General features: G+C 37.1%; 1 protein-coding gene across 5 annotated transcripts in view; it reads right to left on the reverse strand.

Annotated features, from left to right (window-relative positions):
- Positions 1 to 21,419, reverse strand: part of RIT2 (Ras like without CAAX 2) — a 376,246-nt gene that overhangs the window by 129,433 nt on the left and 225,394 nt on the right. For all 5 annotated transcript variants that reach the window (XM_053664292.1, XM_053664291.1, XM_037133540.2 and 2 more), the window contains one exon: positions 9,804 to 9,995. In XM_053664292.1, the coding sequence (XP_053520267.1) occupies positions 9,804 to 9,995 (192 nt within the window). The remainder of the gene's footprint in view (positions 1 to 9,803; positions 9,996 to 21,419) is intronic.

Consider the following 21,419-nt stretch of genomic DNA (forward strand, 5'->3'; position numbering starts at 1 on the left):
TTCTTTCCTGCCACACACTCACATTGTCGAGAATGGCATTTTACTTTAAGAATAAACTTAATGAAGCAGTGAACATTATTGTCATTTACATATTGGCCCTTGAGTTAATCTTAACATTTTGCATAACGAAATGAGAGGTATGAATAAAGCACTTGGGCTGCTCAAGTCAATGCACAATGGCTGCCTCGAGTTAAAACCCACACACAGCTGTGTGAGTTATGAGCTGAACTAGCCACATTTTCATGGAATGCTCTTTTGGGTTGAAAGAATAATTAAGAGATAAACCATAGTTGTCAGACTTGAGGAAGAGGCATACATTCTCTTGACAAGGAAATAGAACTTTCATTTCAAGGAGAACAATGGACAGTATTTGTGGCAAGTAATAAAATTTGGGCTTTCAAACAAAAATTAGAATTTCGGAAAACTTGTGTCCTCTGCCATGAGTTCAACAACTTCCCACTACTAAAACACTTTTCAAATAAGATTGACAGAAAAAGTAATAAATGTGATGTTTGCATATTGTGTACTCACACACACAACCATTCGGAAGATCTGTATGTTAGTGGATATTTTCCAAAAGCTCCATGCATGATGTTACAAAACCAACCATGTCTTGGCAAAAGGTCCATTAAAAATGCAAAGTAAATCAATGAATTCTAAGGTAGAAGAGTACTGCACTTGGCTGTGAAGTCCACATGGCAACTAATTTTTAAGAAATTCCCCTTCTTGAATTTTCCTGTATTGTCAAAGGAGAATATCCACAACTATCTGGAAGAGCTACAAAAATATCTTCACTTTTCTGAACTTGAATTTTATTCATATACTCTAACCAGAACGAGTTTAACTGCAGATGGAATAAAGAAGCAGAAATGGGAATCCAGCTGTTGTCTTTTAGGCCAGACACTTGCAAACATACAAAACAATGTCCCTAACTGGGGGTGAGGAGTAGAGATTTTCACTTAAAAAAACAAACAAACCTGTTGTTGATGTTAATGTGTAATCAGTTTACTGTAATTAATTTGGGGGGATAAGTTATTTGCATTTAAAAAACTGTTGCTGATACTCATTTGTAATTAGTTTACTATAGTTAATTTAAATGACATAACAATTTTAAAAGTTCTGTTTTAATTTTGATATGGCAAATATCAATAGGGCTGGCTCAGATAAACAGAAGCTCCTCAGTGGACGGTGTTTAAAAATTTTAAGAATGTAAAGGGACCCTTAAGAACCACTGGCCTTCATGTTTACTTACCTATAAAACATTCATAAATGTGTCAATGATGATTAGTACAGACATGTAGTCAGAGTCTAAATTAAAGTAAATTATTGTAAATATAAATATAAATTTAGAAGAGAACAGCAGGGAAGGGCAATTACAGAGAAACCCATAGGGAGCTTCAATTTTATTAATGTTTTGATTCTTAAGTTGAATGTAGAGTTTATTGATGTGCACTTTATTATTATGTACTTCATAATAATTTATAGATACTCTGACATAGTCATTATTTCAAAATTTTAAAACATAGAAGTAGGATTCTAAATAACAATTAAATGGGAGATGACAGTGGGAAAATTTGTAGGGCAATTGAATTATTCTAATGCTTTGCTTGACAAGGTAATAAGAACGCCTAATAATTTTGACTCTTATGATAAAATAAAAAACAAATATGTTCGTGAAATATTGAATAAAATAGAAATGTAAGCTATAATTTTCAAACAATATGAAGGATTTAAAAAAAAGAATTGTAAGTATAAACAGGAATGCGTTAAGAGAAAAACAAAGGAAAATACCATAAAAAGTTAAATTTCAGTGTATAAGTAATAATAAAATATACAAATTATTAACATTGTCTTTAAATGAGGCTTTACAGTTAGATCTAAATTTTTTAAATGCTATTTCCAAGATAACAATTTAAAGGATGATAGAGAAGATGAAAGGATAGAGAAGATTACTAAAAAAGGCATAGTAATAGAATATGGGGTATAAAGCAGTAAAGCAAGATAAAGGATATAGAAATAGAAAATTTAACAATGTGGAAGATTCAACAATCATATGCTCATATGGTATGTTCTTAACAAAATCATCTTATATATGTTAAAAACTAATAAAGATATAAGAAAACATGAATGAATCATCAATCCTAGTTTTAGAGCACCTACGAAAATCCCTGTCATTGAAGTTGTAATGGTGAAAGACTCCCTGCTTTCCCTGTAAGACCAAATTCAGTGGAAGGGTGTTTGTTTTCCTTATACTGTGTTACATGGACCTGGAAGTTCTCACCACTGCAATACAGCAAGAAAGGGAAAGAAAAGCATAGTCTAGAAAGGAAGAAATAAAACTGTCTCTATTTGCAAATGGCAAGGTTGTTTACGTAGAAAACCCCAAGAACTCTATGAAATACTCTGAGAACTAGTAAATTCAGTGAGGTTATAGGATACCATGTTAATACACAAAAATCAGTTGCATTTCGATATACTGACAAGGAACACTTGAAAACAGAAATAAAATAATACCGCTTGAAATCACTCCAAATTAAATGTCATACTGAAGTATGAATCTTACACTTTTCTGCATGATGAAAATTATAGAATGCTGATGAAGATATCAAAAAAATACTTGGAGAGGCATATTATATTTATGGGTTGGAAAACTCAACATAGTAAAGGTATTAATATATCATAAATTAACTGATAAGATTTAGTAAATTTCTATAAAAATCTTGTTTCTTTGTAGAGAAAGTTATAAAATTCATATGCAAAGGGATGACACTAAAATTGGTGAAATACATTTTTTAAAAATAATGGAATTCTTTAAAAAATACTTATTTATTTATTTTTAGAGAGGGGGAAGGGAGAGAGAGAAAAGAGAGGGAAACATCAATGTTTGTTGCCTCTTGTGAGCCCCTACTGGGGACCTGGCCCACAACCCAGGCACGTGCACTGACTGGGAATCGAACCACAATCCTTTGGTTCGCAGGCCAGCTCAATTCACTAAGCCACACCAGCCAGGGCCATAGGTATCATTCTTTTGAGTTTGTAGACTTGCCTTGGTCTCTAAGATACCTATACCCATACATACAACTGTGTACACACACACATACACACATGCTTACTTATTACATTCAGAGCCTGACTGAGAGTTGAGAAAAATTTCCCCAAATATCAGAGTTAGGCCAGGCCAGGATCCACAGGAAAGGGCATGGAGAGCTGAAATCTTGGATAGGACGATAAAAATTTTAAACTTCACAAACTTGGTATTGGTTTCCTTTTGGGACTCTCTTTTAAGTGATTTGTTTGAAACGTTATAAAATATCAGGTTAGAGCAGCAATTTTCAACTGGTATGTCAGTCCTTGGATAGCTTTTCCATCCTTTTGTTCCTTAAAAAAGAAACAAGCTTATGTCTATAAGCTTTCGCTGACTTGTTAATTTTATAAATGTGGTCAGTGATCCCTAAAAAACAAACAGTTCAGTGTAACACCATTTAAATAAGGAAGGGAAGCGAGTACTGACAATGTCAGTTCCAACTGAGCATGTGCGACTTCTGTTTCCTGGGAACATAGAAACTGCCAGGTGGAAGGCTTTTCAGTTGCAGGTGCACAACATACTCATACGCAGTGAAATTCCTATTTTTATGACATTTTCCTGGAGAACTAAATTTAATCTATAATATTTTCATCACTTGTTTTATATAAGCCTTTATTTTTATTCCTAAAATTTTTATTTTTAAAGTTCTCTATATAGTTTTTCTTTCCTTTTTAAATCTCAAATATTTAAGACCTTTGAAAGGCTTGTAGGATCTAGGGTTTTCTAACAGGGCCTAAAGGACAAAATGACCCTTCATGTCCTTGGATCAGTACTTAAGCCCAGGGATCCTCTAACTGCTTAAATAGGCCTGCTTCAGAATCAAAGGATTTGTTAAAATAGCCCCTGAGTTTCCCCTACCCCCTGAGTTTCCAATTTAGTAGAATGGGGATGGGACCTGAGAATTTGTTTCCAACAAGGTTTCCAGGTGAGATCAATACTTCCGGTCTGGGGGAACAGGCTTTGAGAACCACAGGTGTCATCTAAGATGAGTTTGACCATACATGGAAAAATGAGCATACCTCTTCTGGAATGGCCAATAATTTGTGTGTTTCTCATCTGTCTCCACATATTTAGTTTTATTAAGTTCACAAACTAATGAAAGAAAAAAAAGCACTGATTTGTTCAAAATTCCGTTGTTCAAAATTCAGTTACTTCAGAATTGCTATTGTACATTTTACAGCTGGAAATTAGGAAAATAATTTCAAAATTGATTTTGCAAAGTCCTTACATCAAAGCCTGTCATACTGTCATACATTGGGCTGCGATGGGTGGACATTCATGCCCACAACTTTATGAAAATGGCTTTCCCCAGGAAGGGTGTGACTTAAGGCAGTAATTTGCAACCAGTGGGCTGCAAGAAGGTTTAAAACATGCAATACCTGACGATTTAGTCAGAGGCACTGACCTCTTTTTCCTTTGATGTCACACAAAAAATAACAACAGCCAACATAACAACAGTTATGTGGTGTGACTGAGTAAGAATTATACTTAGTTTTTGTCAGGTTCACAAAAATACAGTTTTTAGTGTGCCACAGAATTTGAGTAATTAGTTCACATGTGCCACAAAATAAAAAAGGTTGAAGTCACTGACCTAAGGCATGGGGACTCTGTGCACCTGAGATGACCGGAAGATGCCTATTGACTGGACTGGCCAACTCTGTGGCGGACAGGAAGTGCTTCTTTGAAGGAAAAATTGGGTGTACATCTCGTATCTGTCACTGATTTATACAATAATACAGAAATCATCTCATTAAAGATTAGGACCCAGGACCATCTGCTTCTTTTGACCATATACTTTATCACTTTCTAAAAAATATTTGCTAAATATATTTCTGAACCATGTCTTGAGAAGTCCATCATAGATGCCCACTGTATTGTGCAATGATGCAATGATGATCCAGGTACCACTGATGAAAGGTTTCCACATATCGGTGTCATTTTGTCACCTGTCATCCAGCCATGTGCTGCGTAATTATGGAGTCTGAACAGTTAGTGCTGTTGCTTTCACCCAAGCTACGATCATTCCTCATCCTGAAGACCGAGGCTCCTAACTCGTTTCCCTGCTTCCATCGTTGCTTTACCGAACAGCTAGCCTGATATCAAATTGCATTCATGCCACAACATGCTCAGATGTTTGAAATAATTTCTCTTCACACATATGTGTGTCTGTATATATTACACATATGTATTATGAATGTATGTATGTATGCATTCGTATGTGTTATTCATAGACCCAGCTTCTGCAGTGTGCAGTTGGGATACACACAGATTGTTCATTATCTGTTTCTTCTGCTATAATTTCATGTTCTTACAGAAAGAGGTTTTATGCCACGTTCTCTCCTAACAACCAGGTTTCTAAAAGAGTACCTGCTACCCATTGAACAATTATTAAATATTTGGTAACGATATCAAATGAAAAATGTTAGCAAAAAAAGTGTCAGAAAACTGATTTGGATTCAGATTCTAGTTCCACAACCCATCAGTTTAGATAAATTACATAAATCTCTAAACTGCATTTTCCTTTGTTTTCCATCTTAATTGGAATAACTTTGCATTTTAATGAAACAAAATAGCATATAAAATCTTATGAAAAGAAAAATAGGGCTACATAATTGGCATTTTGAGTGTTTATCCCCAGAAATATTGGGTAAATTACCGAACCTTTCTTTTCCCATAAAAAAAAAGTGAACACTTATCATTTGGAAAATATGTTTATATGGGTTATCTAATATACTGATAATGAAATATGACTAATGTGCTTCTTTTTTAAAATTTGATTAGTATTTACAATTAATTATTGTATTGCAGTATATGCAACACACTCCTGTACCTATTTATGTTTTGTGTTTGATTACGTCTTCAAGGCTGACCTGCGTATGCAATTACTCTGAGGATGCTTAATGCATGTGTACTGGGCAGGCTGGCCTTGTCCCCTGCCTTTCCCTTACCCCGGCATTCATGCCTTGTGCACACTCATGGCCCCACAATTCATTTCTTTCTCTTAGATTTACTCTTTCTGGTCCCTCTTAAAAGCACTGTCATTGTTCACTGATCCTTCCTACCTGGTCAGGATGCTTCTCCACTTGGCATCTTCGTTCCTCAAAAATGCTGCCTACATTTTCATTTCTAATTCTCAACAAGACTTGCATGTAATGCACAACGCCTTATTGTGCAACATTTAGTTTTATTGTTTAATATGGTTTTCCATGTACTTCACATGTATAGATCTCTTCTGAGAATGGAAACGTCCTTGAGGACAAAGACTGGCTTACTCATTCATTTACCTTGCAAAGCTACCACCTCTCTGCAAAGATAAGTAGATACTTGATATAAATCTAAATAGATGTAATTTTTTTTAATATAGTGATTCTTAATCTGCACAGCTTCCACATGACCCTTGCAGGACAGTAACAGAACATTTTCCTTAGCTATCTCATTGAAGAATACACAAAGGGTCTTTCACAATCCTAAATCAGCATTCGAAGAGTTAATCAGGCTGTGGAAAGCAGACTTTCAAGGCTTCAAGCTGAGTATTAAGCTGCAATTAGACTGTCAGCACTGAGTGTATTGTCATGGTCTATCTTCAGGATAAAACAGTCTGTGGTCTGCGCCTTATATAAAACCTCGCTAATCTACCCCTCAAATCCCTGGAACTCATTCCACTCGTAGCACCATTTTCATTTGCACGGTTGGTCAGGGTTTTGCAAAAACAAAAACAGGAATTAGCCCTTCCACTCCCCAGTGTCACTGCAGAAGACATGATAAGTAGGGACAAAGACCATGGAAGCTCAGGGACCTCGTATCGTCTGGGACTTCAGAAAAAGATATTACGATAGTCTGGAAGGATGCTGGACACATTCATTGTTTACCTGACTAGAACAGTGCTTTTCACTAGTATTGAACCTCATGTCTTTACTCTTCCTTTTCCTCACATTCTTCCCCCCAACTTCTGGCTATTACTGGCTTGGCCAGTTCTTGGAGTTCCTCATTCCACATCCAGAGTTATCATTCTGATCCTTCCTGCTTCAACTTGCCAATAAAATGCAACTGCTTATGTCCCATTCTCTGAGGAACATGCTAAGACTCTAAAGCTGGTAAAATTAAAACTAATTTATGAAAAATAACAATGGTTTGCAAGCCAACAGTATAACATAGGGAGCCTTTCAAATCACAGCACCCTGGATAATGCCTCTCAACTCTAACTAGCTGTGTGGCCTTGAGCAAGTCACTGGGTATTTAAGGAGTCAGTTGATAAAGGTACCATATAGGAGGCTATGCATGTGCTATGGTGAAGAATAAATAAAATGATGTGTGGAAAGTGCCCAGCACAGAGTTTTTCAAATACTAAATGCATCATCAACATCATCGGTGTCAACATGACTATTGCTCCCCTTCAATACTGTAGCTCAAATCAGCAAATGGTGATAAAAATAGTAGGCACTAAAAACTCATTTACTTTTACTGGTAGAAAGGGACCAAGGATTCACCAAAATGCACTAAGAAAGCAGCCCCTATCTACTCTACCAAGCAAATAGGGTAAGAAGTAGCTTCCTTTCACCTTCTTTCAATGTAGACCGAGGAGGAAGAAGAGCTGCCCAATGAGGGCCCTACTTCTCTGTCTCCCGGCATTAAATCAAAGCACCAGCATGACTCCCTCTAGGCTTTTGAGAATTTAACCTTGTTACTCTCGGAATGAAACTTCACAAACTGCCTTTGAGCAATAGATAATGGAAGCATTGGCATCTTTGTTTTTGTTTTTAGATGGAAAAAAAAATGAAAGACCTAACCTTTAAATACTGATGTAATAAAAGAAATACACATTATCTGGGTTCTAGTCTTAATTACGATACAAAGAGCTATAGTTTCTTAAAGTCAATTTCTATCAATACACTCACTTCTCAAATATCATCCATCACATGCTTGTCTTAAAACTACACAGGGCAGTTCTAGCATTAAAATAAAGTGTGAACTGAAAGCATTTTGAAAATGAAAACCAGTCTACAATTGCAAGAATAATTATTTCCATTACAAACACCACAGCCAGAAGCCAAATTCGCATAACAACATTTCATTATCAGAGACTTGGGTACATGAACATTTTTTAAAAGATAGTAATTTGAGTTTTCATGGTTATTGCACCTTCTGTGAGTATCTTGTTTACTTGCTTTTATCTAAAAGGAAATCCGTCAACTCTGCAAAATTACTCAGCTTAATGTTGTTATGTGTACTTGTTTTGGGGACATTTGCGATACCGGTGATTCACATCACTGCTGAAATCCAGTTCCAGCTGAAATAGAGGCGCTGCTGGATATCCCTCTGGGACGTGCAGAGGACCACTACTGATCCCGGGAAAGCAGGAGCAGGGCCAGGGGAGGGAGGCAAACGTTCATGCCAGTCAGCATTGGAATCGTGAAGATCATTTTAGAGAGAATCTGATTACCCTTTGCCTAAAGATTTTCTTATGTTCTCAAATTCACCAGCTTTCTCATTCACTTATAACTCTTTTAACTGACATCCAATTAAAGGTTTATATTCTCTAGGAATTCTTGGAAGTGCAATCATGGTGGTCCTGTCATCACTGATGGGACACTTCTATCTCAGGGTGCTCCTTCATGCCACTCCCAGAAGTGCTAAAGAAATAGGGAAGCACGCCCACTCTCCAAGGAGCATCTGAAGTTTTCAGCACTAGACTACACCCCTCTGCTTTCTTTCTGTCAAGTGTCTGAGAATAGATTCCTATTTAGCTAGTGAGGAAAGCTTGAATTTCTATCTCATAGTAATGTAACCATATTACACTAAAAATTGCTTTGGAGAAGGATGAACAATAAAGCAAGACAGAAGGACAGATGCAGAGGGGACAAATATTATAGCTCCTAAAAAACAACCACCACTTTAAGATGCTTAGGCTTCCAAGCAAAATATACACAAAAAAGTCATCGTTGATTTTGCATGAAATGCATTGCATAAAATCATAGGAATATGTCTGTGCTAAGCATAAATTCATACACATTAGCTTTTCACTTTAAGAGAACTTAAAATGTGTTAGATAGAAAAATCCAAATGTATCCTAGCAAAGGGTTTATTAAACAATTCCATGTTGTTTACTCAGGATTCTGTGTATCAGAAATCCAGACCAGGCTCAACTGGGAGGTTTTTCTGTTCCATGTGGATTGGCCTGGGTATCGTATGAGTTTATAATCAGATAGTGGTTGGTACTGTAACATGCAAACCGCTTTGCCCACACGTGTGTGGTGCCTTGACAGGGGCAGCTGTGAGACTGGATGTACTTTGTACACATGGCTCTCTCCAACAGTTGGCTTAGTCTTCTTTACATGGTGGCTAGATCCTAATAGCAGGTCTTTCTTTCAAGTGCCAAAAGCAGAACCTATTTCACTCTTAAGACTTAACCTTAGAAGTTATACTACTCTCTACTGCTCAAAACCAATCACAGGACCAGCCCAGGTCCAAGAGGATGGGAGAAACAGACTCTGCCTCCTGATGGGGGAGTGGTAAGGGCATTGCAAAGTGTCATGTTGCATGTGACATGGACATATTGTGGTGGCTAGCACAGATACCACAGGACCTCAAAGACTTCTTAGAAAAGAACATATGCACCACTTCTTGGAATTCTCCATATGAACCTTGGAAAGCAGCCACACTGGGTACTACATTTCCTCGGAGGAAAAGACAGAAGCTAATGGATAAAATTGGCACTCACCTGGCGGAACTGTTCCAGGTCAATTTTGTTACCCACCAGCACCAGGGGAATTTCATAGGTGTGACGGACCTGAAAAATGAGCTCTTTAAACTTGGCAGCCTCCTGGAATGATTGGCGGTCGGTGATGGAGTAGCAGACTATGAATCCCTCCCCACCTCGCATGTACTGCTCCCGCATGGCTGTGAACTCCGCCTGCAGGCAAAGAGCAAAACTGGGATTCAGTTGAAGAAAGAGAAGCCAACGCATAACGACCAAGAAAGTAACAGGTCAGAAGCAGACAAGTTATGAGACTAAGAGTTTAGGTTAAAATTTTCTAAAATTATATTTGTGGGATTTGCATATAGAAAAGCAATATGAGGTCTAAATATACCATTATGAAAACAATGTTTTAAATGGCTGAAAATATTGAGCTTTAATCATAGAAGATTTAAGAGATTTGGTGATATATGTCAAAAAGCAGATGTACTAATGTAATGTTGGAGAATATATATATATATATACACACACACACACACACATATATATATAATATACTTTTGATAGTTTTCTATTTAATGAATTAATTTTAGGAAAAGGAATCTAAATTTATAGACTCCAAACATTAAAACCTCTAAGAACTGCCATGGCTGGTGTAGCTCAGTGGATTGAATGCAGGCTGTGAAACAAAGTGTCACCAGTTCAATTCCCAGTCAGGGCACAAGCCTGGGTTACAGACTAGGTCCCTGGTAAAGGGTATGCAAGAGATAACCAAACATTGATATTTCTCTCCCTCTCTTTCCCCTTCCCCTCCCCTCTCTAAAAACAAATAAATAAAATGTTAAAGAAAACTATAAGAACTAAGTTTCTCCTCCAAAATAGGAAAACAAATTAGTTTCTTGATTATTCTTGTGAATGAAAGAAGTTATTAGCATAGATTATCACAGACCCATTTATAGGTCTGGGAATTCTTAGGTTTGTCTCCTTGAGGTGCATAAACAGAGGGGTCATGGTCTATTTCTACATTCCACCCATTCCTCCATCCCCACCTATCTCTGTGGAGGGCAGAATCACCTTCCCTGATGTACCAGTGTCTCAACCTGGAGACATGGCTGTATGAGATTTTCCTGTTTCATCCTCCCTGAACTACACTCTTCTGGCAACTGAAAATTCGATATTAGATCTGAATGACAATCTCAAAAGTTTCTCTCAGTCTGAAATGCCTGTTTTCACTCACTATTATTCTTAATCTGTTGTTAAAATCACAGGAGCTAATGAAGTTCATGCAACGGGAAATAGAAAATTTAGACGCTCGTTGTGGAACAAGCCATGCTAAATAATGAAACAACAACACAAGAACATACTGTGATTCGGACAATTTGTAAGATAAATGACCAAAGAAAGGAAGATTCACATGAACTTGCACTGTATTTGAACTGTAAGGCAAAGGTGTGAATCCTTCACCCAGCAAAGGGTTTATAAGAACTACTAAAATATTCTTTTCGGGATAATTGCCTAAACAAATTTTAATTTGATTTAACATGGCTTGACTTTGAAGAATGGGAACATTTACACAGATCCAGAAATTTTGGAAAACAGGTATTTACAGGTCTACATAGAGTAGGTCCAGAGTTAGTGCATGAATATTTTAAATCATTTTCAATCAAAATGGAATAGGTGCAAACAATTTCACTGGGTTCAACCAATCATTGTAGAGTTGTAAGAACTTGAACCCAGGGAGGAAAGGAGACTTGGCCATGTATGGACAGCCAGCTAACCAAAAGCTGGTTTGAACAATTATGTTCTTTGACTCTCAATATATTGATTGATATTAAATTTTACTTTAACTTAATCTTAAATTTTGCCATGTGAATGTACTGATATAAGAGAAACAAATCTACATGGTCTCAATTTTCTCTATCTCCAAAAAAATACCCAAGGCCTTTTATTGTTCTGAAAGTCTCTAATTTTGAAAACACTATTCTTCAGTCAGAATCTCCTGACTGATATGAATCAACTAGAGAGCTATGGACTGAAATTGCTAAATGATGTTTTCCAAACTTGTAATTAGTTTTCAAATAAAAATGATAGAATCATCATCAAAGTACATGTAATATTTTTTAAAATATGAATGGGATTGTTACATCAGCTGTATATAATTGAAACCATAATGAAAGATTGAAACAATAATAAAATATCTAAGGAAAACTGGAGAGATTTATTTTACCACTTATAGTTCATTTTATTTGCCAGTTATTTTAAGCATCAAAATGATTTTTAATAGTCTATTGAGTATTATTAAAAAATACACACTGCAAGATACTTAAGTGGTTCAAAGTATATAAAGTTAATTTAATTTTATTTCCATCTCGAACTTCCACTTTTCCTTCCCAAATGCATGACAGTTAATAACTTCTTCATCCTCACAGTCTCTGCCCACACAAGCAGAGACATATATACTGTTATATACCTTTTTATACCTTTATATACATTTTTATACTCAAATGGGAACATAATATATACGCTGTTTACTTTTAACTAAGATTTGACAGCTCTAATGTACCTTAAAGATCATTCCATACAAGCATATAAGTATTGATTATTTTTCATGAATGCATAATTTCTTTTACTAGCGTGTCATGATTTATTTAATTAGTTGCCTAGCAAGAGGTGTTTAGATTTCCTCCATTTATTTCTATTACAAACAATGTTGTGATGTATATTCTTAAACATCCTTGTTGCACAAATCTATGTGTAGTTGAGAGGTATTACTACTAGATAAAAGAAAACATCCATTTTTGCTTTTGAGAAATAGTGCCAATCTTGACCACCAAAGGCATTGGACCCATAACTTGCCTTCTGAATGTTACATAAATGTGTCCATTTCCCTTCATTCTCACATATATCACATAAAATTTTTCTGCCTTTTATAAAGTTTAGAATAAAAATAGTATCTCATTTCTTTCATCTGCATTTATTTGTGAGCCATATTAAGTATCTCCTATGTTTATTATCCATTTACCAATTATCTTCAAGACATGGTTCTTATTTTGTTGTAAGAAACAGCTTTTTGAATTTTTGAATTTTTTAAACTTTGGATTAGAATAGTTTTTTTTTTCTATGCCAGAATAAGGAAATGACAATAGAGTTGACTCCAGGAATCCACTGAGGAATGACTAATAAATTTGAAACACTCCAATAACGTATTAAGAAAACAGGCAAAATACATGAAGGTAAAATTCACGGGGAACGACATGGGAAAAATGGATGAGTGAATTCCCAACCACATTGGTTAACAACACTCGAAGTCCCATATGTGTTCTATTAAAAATAGATTCTTTGGGCCTTGCATCTGATCTGAATTGGAGTCTCCAAGTACAGGGTTCCAGCATTAGTATTTTACAGGGCTCCTTGTTGGATTTTGCTTTGCACCTGAATCTAGGGGTACATAACTCTGCATTATGCTCAAAAACACTAAATCTGGGTGGCACAGTACCTGACTTCTAAGTCTGTTACTTACTTACAGCATGCCCTGTAACAAATCACCTAACCCCTCAGCGCCTCAATTTCCTCTTTTGTCAAAAGGGATTAGAACACACACTTAACCCATCTTACAGGACTGTAGAAAGGATCAAAGGAGAAAACAGATGTGAAAATGCTTTGATGAATTTTTAAAATACAATGCAAACTAATCCTATTATTATCTCTGGTACAAATCCTACAGAATAGAACCTTACACTGGGAGAACAGGCATGAAATCCTCTTAGAAATGCATTAAATATGAATGTGGAGGTATTTCTCAGATATGCTTAATCAGAAATTATTAAACTTTTTTCAAATAGGAGACTCTTTCTACTAATAAAAAATATATAATTAAGCCATCTCAGTGAATGGGGAGGATACCTCATCTTAGCTGACCTTATCCATATCAACTCTTTTTATAGCATATATTTTGCTGTGTATAACGTGCACATTTTTTTTGCCCAAATTTTTGAGGGAAAAATAAGGATGCATAATATACATAGGTATTACTAATTCCCATGTATAGCATGAATTATACATGGGAATTAGCACTAAACCATGGGTGCACATTGTACACAGCAAAATACTGTGTGTGTGTGTACAAATACATACACATATATATTTTACTTAGAAATGCATTGTAATCTGGTGGGTGGGTCCCAGAGAACTGAGCAGAAGCTCTGCACCTATGTGTGAACTTAATAATATGATACTGAAATTGTTTTCTAAAAACAATGCCATGTTCAACAGGGTGCTTCCATCTGTGTTCACCTATGAATTAAAGATCCCTGTACGTTATGTTCTATGTATACTCAATATTAATGTCTTCTTCACTTGCTTTCTGCTGTGAATGAAACTTGTTGGTTAATTCTTCAGGAACATTGCTAGATACCACTTGCTATCCACACATAGCAAAATATCTGTAAAACCAAGAATTATGGAAAACCCTACAAATATAAACAATTCTAATATTTTCTAAGCTATTTTGAGTACAATACTGCAGATTGATCAGCTCCTTTTGCTGGCTTCTTTGGATTAAAATAATGTGAGAATTCTCTGAATTCTGAAAACACAGAAAGAATGTTTGGTTAATCTCATATCCCAGTTTCTTTATTATCACAGTAAGTTTTTTTCAGCAGGTATTCAGAAGCTTAGAAAATGAACCAGCTCCCCGTTGCATTCGACTAACACTACTAAGACATATAAATGCCTCCCTACTTACAAAATGCTAGTGCAGTACAGTCAGACCTGCCTTCCAATGGCTTCCTAGCACAACACACACAGTTAGTTGTCAATACAGGTTGCCATATCTGCAATAATCACATCTCCACATCAAATTTATCCTCCTAGTAAAAGGAAATTAAAAAAATAAGCCGGTCATGCACCTAACACTATGCCCAGTGGTAAGCGACATTAAGAAATAAGAAAGGTTTGGCCCTGCCCTGGTTGATGAAACCCAGCTGGACCAGGATAAAGCAGAGGAAGAGAAACCGAGTTCTCAGTGAACCACAGGGATTCAGAGAAGAGAGTGCAAGGGTAGTTTATGGAAGGAAGGCAAAGAGGACATGGGGGGGAGGAACTTGTATTTTACGTGATGTTTTTCTTAAGTATACTATTTGTAAAGAGCTCACCAAACTCAACAGAGCCCTACTTCCAAAGGATATGTACTGTCACCATTAAACAACCTTCTGTGATTCACATTCGGCCTTTGCATAGCATCTGAGGCCTGCATACAAGTCAACAGTTCGATTGCTGGGGTCTGTCAGAGGAGCAGTGTGGTGGGTGTTGCTTTTGTTGGCATGTTTTTAAGGAAGGGAGTATAAACCACCCCCCCCCCCAAATATTATGAAAGTGATGGAAGGGTGGATATTGCGCATTTATTATAATTGATGCAGAGTACAAAGATGGAAGTGAGGGGGTTGGTGGTTCTTCAGTCTTGATCTGATGTTGAGGCTGGTTAAAAACTGGAAAGCATTATACTGAGTGAAATTGGCCAGGTGTTGAAAGACGCATACCATAGGATCTCACATTTAACAGGAAGCTAAACAACAAAACAAACAAGCAAGCAGAATAAAAACCAAAACACTGAAATAGAGAACAAGGGGACAGCAAGCAGAGGGGAGAGGGGAGGGAATTTCAGGGGAAATAGGGGAGAGATTTAGAGGAACAAGTATAAAGGACACAGGGAAAATAACTAAGGGGGGTGGCAATGGGAGGGAGGTGGGGAGCACGGGGCAGGGTGGGCTGGGATGGGAGTAATAGACAGAAAACTGTACTTGAACAATAATTAAATTAAAAAAAGAAAAAAGAAAGTTTATAAGATAAACAAAGACTGAATGATAAAAAATAAAGCTGTGGACACAATAAAAAAAGAAATGAAAACAAAGGGCTTTTATAAATGCTGATATCATATGGTCAAAAATTAACTCAGAAGGGCAAAATATAACTTAAGACTTTATATTTTGTAGTTTAAAGAGGACATAACTACCTCCATCATTACACATTTGTCATCTGTCTTTCAATACTTGACACACACGTACTTTTGGGACGGCATTAAATCATAGAATGCTGCCCAACTCATCAAATATTTATTGAGCACTCATGTGACAAGCATGTAAATAAAATGATATATAAAATACATGCAATGAATACAAAAATACATACATGTATAACACATATAATAAAATAATCCACATAATAAAACAAAAATATGGAAAAGCATAGAAAACATCAAAACCAAGATAAAGTGAGAACACAATTTCATCTGCAAACTTGACTCTCAACTTTCAGACAACCAAAGGTACAATATAAACACTTATTGCACTTCTGTGGTCAATCACAATAGCACACTAATGGGTCAGGTGACACAGATCTCTCCCTGAGCACTGAGAGTTGGAAGCAATTTCTCTTTTGGGGTTTCAGATAAGGGACAATACTGTCAATATCAAAAGGATCTGTGGTATCAGATTTCCTAATCTAAGTCTCTAATTGCATTTCTCAGTGTAAGTCTCACCAAACATTTCATAGACTTACCCTATGGTACTGCTGCAGCAGGGCTCAAGGAAGGTAACAGAGACATTGCTTTTTAGAAGATAGAAGAGCAGCATGCTAACATTGAGGATAGTAGTTAAATTATCTTTAATACTTGAAAACAATAAGGGCCCTTGATTCTGATGTGGCACTGGACCCCAGGAGATTCAGGGTGCCTAGAATCTGGCTACAATGGCAATGAGTCCCATAAAGCTCTTACCACAATACAACTCAGAGTAAATGCCAAGGTTACATTGCAGGGCAGGCTATATAATTTGTGGGCCCAGTGCAAAAGGAAGGTATGTGAGCCTGGTTCAAAATTAAGAATTTCAAGACAGCAACAGCAGAGCCTTAAACCAAGTTCATGGTTCTTCTGAGCATGGAGCCCTGAGCAATTGCCCCCATGAAACCGCCCTCACTGACATGTATAAATAAATGCAAAAGAGCAGCCAGGAACATATGTGAGGAGAACTCCAAAGAAAGTCTCCCTGGGCAGGTCTCCCAGAGGAAGGGGCAATGGCAATTCTGCTCAGATATTAAGTCACTACTAAAGCTCCCTGACCCCAGTGAGGGACACAGACTGGACCATGACAAGATATGTGAGGTGCTGTGAAGTGTGGGTCTGGGGAGAAAGTGAGGTGTCCAGGTGGTAGGGGGCTGGCATATATATTTCTTATAGGAAGTGATGTCACTGAGAGACAGAGTATGGCATGTCCCCACCATTGAAGTGATGTGATGCTCCCACATTAGATAAGAAAAAATCAGACTATAGAGATACCAAAAATACGGGCCTAGCTGGGCACAGTCCTGGAGCTACCAGTTAGGAAATCAGAGATATCGTATCCTACTGCCTCTCCAAAGAAGGAAGGAGTTAACTTAAGGTGGCCCCAGGTTTTGTAGCTCTGGAGCCTGGAATACAATGTAAGCCACAATAAAAATACATTGATTGGGAAAGTAAATAAGTTAAAGGCCATTTTGTAAAGTAAAAGATTTGCATTTGTCTCGACTTGACACTGTAAACCTAAAAAGAACTTTCCGTAGGTAGCTGGAAATAGGGTTTATGTGAAAGAAGAGCCTCTGAATGGCGCAGGATTGAAGGCCACACTCAGGGGACAAGTCTTTTGAATTGATCATGGGGTCAGGAATTAGGCGATGGAGTTGACTAGTCTGGATTAATTTTAGGGGACAGGGGTTGTTTTTGTTATATTTGTAGGGTGGGGGTGGTTCTGGAGCTTTATTCCATTGAGAGTATTTGTATTTTTCTATTTTATTTTTACTGGACTTGGGGTGACACTGGCAAATAAAATTGTGTTTCAGGTGTACAGTACTATAATGCAGCATCTGCAGTGCATGTGTGTTCCTCACCCCAAGTTAAGTCTCCTTCTGTCACCATTTACTTCTATGTCCTCTTCTACCTGCCCCATCCTTTGAAAATATATTTATCTGTTTAAAGGAGTTTTCATGGAAACAGTTTTAGACAGCTGTCTTCTGGGTTTGTTCCCTCTTACCAAACATGCTCAGTATTTAACGGTCCAGATCTAAGCACTTATAACTCTTACTCTGTGTTGTAATGAATGTGCTTTGCTCTGCCTCCAATCACTAGACTCTCAACTACCTGAGAGAAGGGCTATTCAGCACTGCATTCTCCAAACCCGGAGGGAGGTGCCTGGACCACAGCCTGAAAGATAGTTATATTATCATTTAGTTAATTACTTAAGTTAAATGTTTTTAAGTAAAGTTACCATTCCCTGGATGATACACACTTTAAGAAGAGTAAGGTTGGAAGAATGGGGGATGGAGATAAGAGGAAAATGGAATTAAATCTCCAAATTAAATGGATAAAGCTTTTAGTTATTTACTCATTCCCATATATGTAAGGCCAGGCCTGCTTACCTTTTACATAAACATACATCCAGCTGAAATCTGCATTAATTAAAAAGGTGTGTAATGTTTCTTATATCATTTTCTACCGTCAATCATTTGTCTTACTCTAATAGGAGAAGAAACGTGACTCTGTTTCTGGATGCATTGAATTTCTTTCCCATGGAAGCCTGTGTGCCTTTTCCCATTCCGTTTGACTAGTACTTTCTGAAAGACTTAGTTTCACGACTGGCTCTGGTGGTACAAATCCACTAAAAGATATTTTCATCACAGCTGGTTTCCTGTTTATCCTGGAGGTCACTCATACTGTGAGCTGCTTTCCTGCTAATAAAACCTACAGAAATGCATCCTGGGAAAAGGTAGCGTAACTGTTGTTACAAAAGTATTCCATTTACCACATTTTAATCATTCCCAATATGATACTGAAAGGAGGATCACAGCAAAAAATAGAGTGAATAAGAGAATTCACATGGCAAATCACATTTGCCAATTTATTTAGAGCACATATAATTTTAAAAATGATGTGTGATATATGTGTGTATACACAGGGTAGGGCAAAAGTAGGTTTGCAGTTGTGGGAATGCAAAACAGTTTATTCTTGTATTATTTTCCAAACAACTGCAAACTTACTTTTGCCCCACCCTGTATATAAAATATGCATATTTACATATTTATATACATACATGTGTATATATGTGTATATACACACATACAAAATGCTCTAAAAAGCCTTATTGTCACACAAAAGAATTCACATTTCTACTGGCTGAATAGAAAAAGTAAATTACTTTTTGTTGCTCCAGGTAAAGTCTTAATCATCTTGTTTTACAATACTTAGAATAATTTGTTACCAGATAATCTTAAGACTTGAGCGATGTATCGAGAAGCTGATATGTCCTCACCATACAAATGAGGAAAAGACACTCAAAGTTTTTGTCTGCTTTAATAGCAAATTCAAAGATGACAAAGATGCTCTCCTTCTATTTAGGCTCCCCGAACCTTTCAGCCAGGTCTTGATGTCTGCACCTAGGTCTTGATGTCTTGATGTCATGTTTCGTTCTGCTTTGTTCCATGTTAGCAACAATTCTACTGAACTGATGTAGCTAGAACCTCCCACCCTCCTTTCATATCACCCTGGACATTTGATCAGGGTCCTCAACCTCTGCCTTCCTCTAGGTGATGTCTAATCGCCTCTCTGTCTACAGTAAAAATCCTACGAGGTCGGTTTAGCCAAAATCCTCCCTTACCTCTAATGTTCCCTCTTCACAATTTTCCATCACCCCATCCTCTCCCTGCTCTTAGGCAATAAATTCCTACCAGTCTATGCCCTATTTGGTCTTTTTTTATTGTAACAGTCCTGAATAAATACATTTTACCACTTACACTGCTACGCAGCTCTGATTTTTAACAACCAGACATAGTTCACAGGATCCGTGGCCCTTGTGAAGTGCTGTACATACCTCCCCCTCCAGCACGGGTCCGGTCTCCTGGGTGGCTGCTCTAACCCCAGGCTCCCTCTCCTCCAATCAATCCATCATCCATTCATTTCCCTGTCCAAACAATCTTCTTTAAGCACTACATTCATTATGCAGCTCTTCTGCCTTCAAAGGTCCAGCGGTTACCCATTTACTTTCATATCAAATCTATAATCATCTGCTTGATTTTAAGACCCTGTATAGTGTGCATAATGATATCGTGCTGCATATGCAGCTTTATATTCAATTAATCCTGACTATGTACTCGCTACTCTAATGGGGTCGGTTCTTTCACGCTTACTCATTTTAGTTGTCTCCTCTCACCTTTGTGCCTTTGTGCACACTGTTCCTCCCAACTTAATTTTTTTCTAGCTAACAGAGAATTTAGTGATTATCTGCTGCAAGTCTTATTCTGCAGATGAGAAAGTCAGGGCCCAGAAATGTGGTGTTGACATCATTTTCTCATAGCTAATTAAAACCCAGGGTTTTGACCTTTTCTTTTATGTTGTTGGGAAGCTACCTTTCCAGAACCAGTGTGGCCCGGTCTTCACAATCAGTTACATTTTTTTTTCTTTCATGAACCTATGTCTAAAAACTAGCCCTTACTGATAGATCTGTAAGGGCTGTAAGATCTGTAAGTGAGGAAAATATACATATCAAAAGTGAGCAATTAATCATATCTTTATTATGTAAGTAGCAACTATTTATATCTTTAATATTTGAGTTAGATTTGTGTTCTCAAGTAGATTTTAAATATTCTGAGGTCAACACCAAGGCTTGAGTTATGTTTAATGTTTCCCTCGCCCAGTAGATTTTGGATATTTGACAACTTTGATTAAAGTGTTGCTTTTTAAATGGCCCTGGCCAGTGTGGCTCAGTTGGTTGAAGTGTCGTCCTGTAAACTGAAAGGTGGTGGGTTCAATTCCTGGTCAGGGCACATACCCAGGTGGCCGGTTCTGTCCCTGGTCAGTGCCTGTATAAGAAGGCAATCAACTGATATATTTCCCCCTCACATCCATCTCTCTCTCTCTCCTCTCCTTTCTACTAGCAATGAAAAACTGTCCTCAGGTAAGGATAAAAAAATTTAATGAAATAAACCACTTCTGTTTAAATGGACAGATGCCAATTCTGATAAAGTTATGCTGGCTCTACAGAGAGTGTGTTTGTTCTAGAACAGAAATTAGAAAGCTTCCGATACCACAGAAGTTTGTGATGACGTGCAAGACACATTTTCACTGATTTATCATTTTACCTCATGGAAACTAAAGTAACAAATACTAACTGCAGTGTTTTATTACTGGATAATTTGGCCACCGATTTTATTTTCAAAAGCCTTTAAAAGCAGGTCTGCTTTGATATGCCACATCTATACGGAGAGTACTCTGTTATCCAAGTGGTCCTAAAATTGTTTCACACCACTCAGGCTTCAGAGGTAGAGCAGAAAAATCTGACAAAGGGGTGGTAAGAGCTTGGCTCTCCTGGCAATATGGTGGCGAGTTGGCTGGTATGTGTGGGTTCAGAGTTAACTAGAAAGAAAAATAAGTAGAACGTGTGTTCTGGAGAACAACAAATCCATCTGCAAAACTGACTTAGTTATATGTCAGCCACAAGTTTTCTGTTCTACATATCCCAGGATTGGATCCACTTTGCTCAAATGTATTGGGTTGGCCAAAAAGTTCGTTTAGTTTTTTCCATACAATGGCTCTAGCAGGGCTTAGTTGTCTTTAACTCA

The sequence above is a fragment of the Artibeus jamaicensis genome, unplaced genomic scaffold (assembly GCF_021234435.1).
Source record: "Artibeus jamaicensis isolate MK-2021 breed Jamaican fruit bat unplaced genomic scaffold, CSHL_Jam_final contig_354, whole genome shotgun sequence".
Classification (NCBI taxonomy): Eukaryota; Metazoa; Chordata; class Mammalia; order Chiroptera; family Phyllostomidae; genus Artibeus; species Artibeus jamaicensis.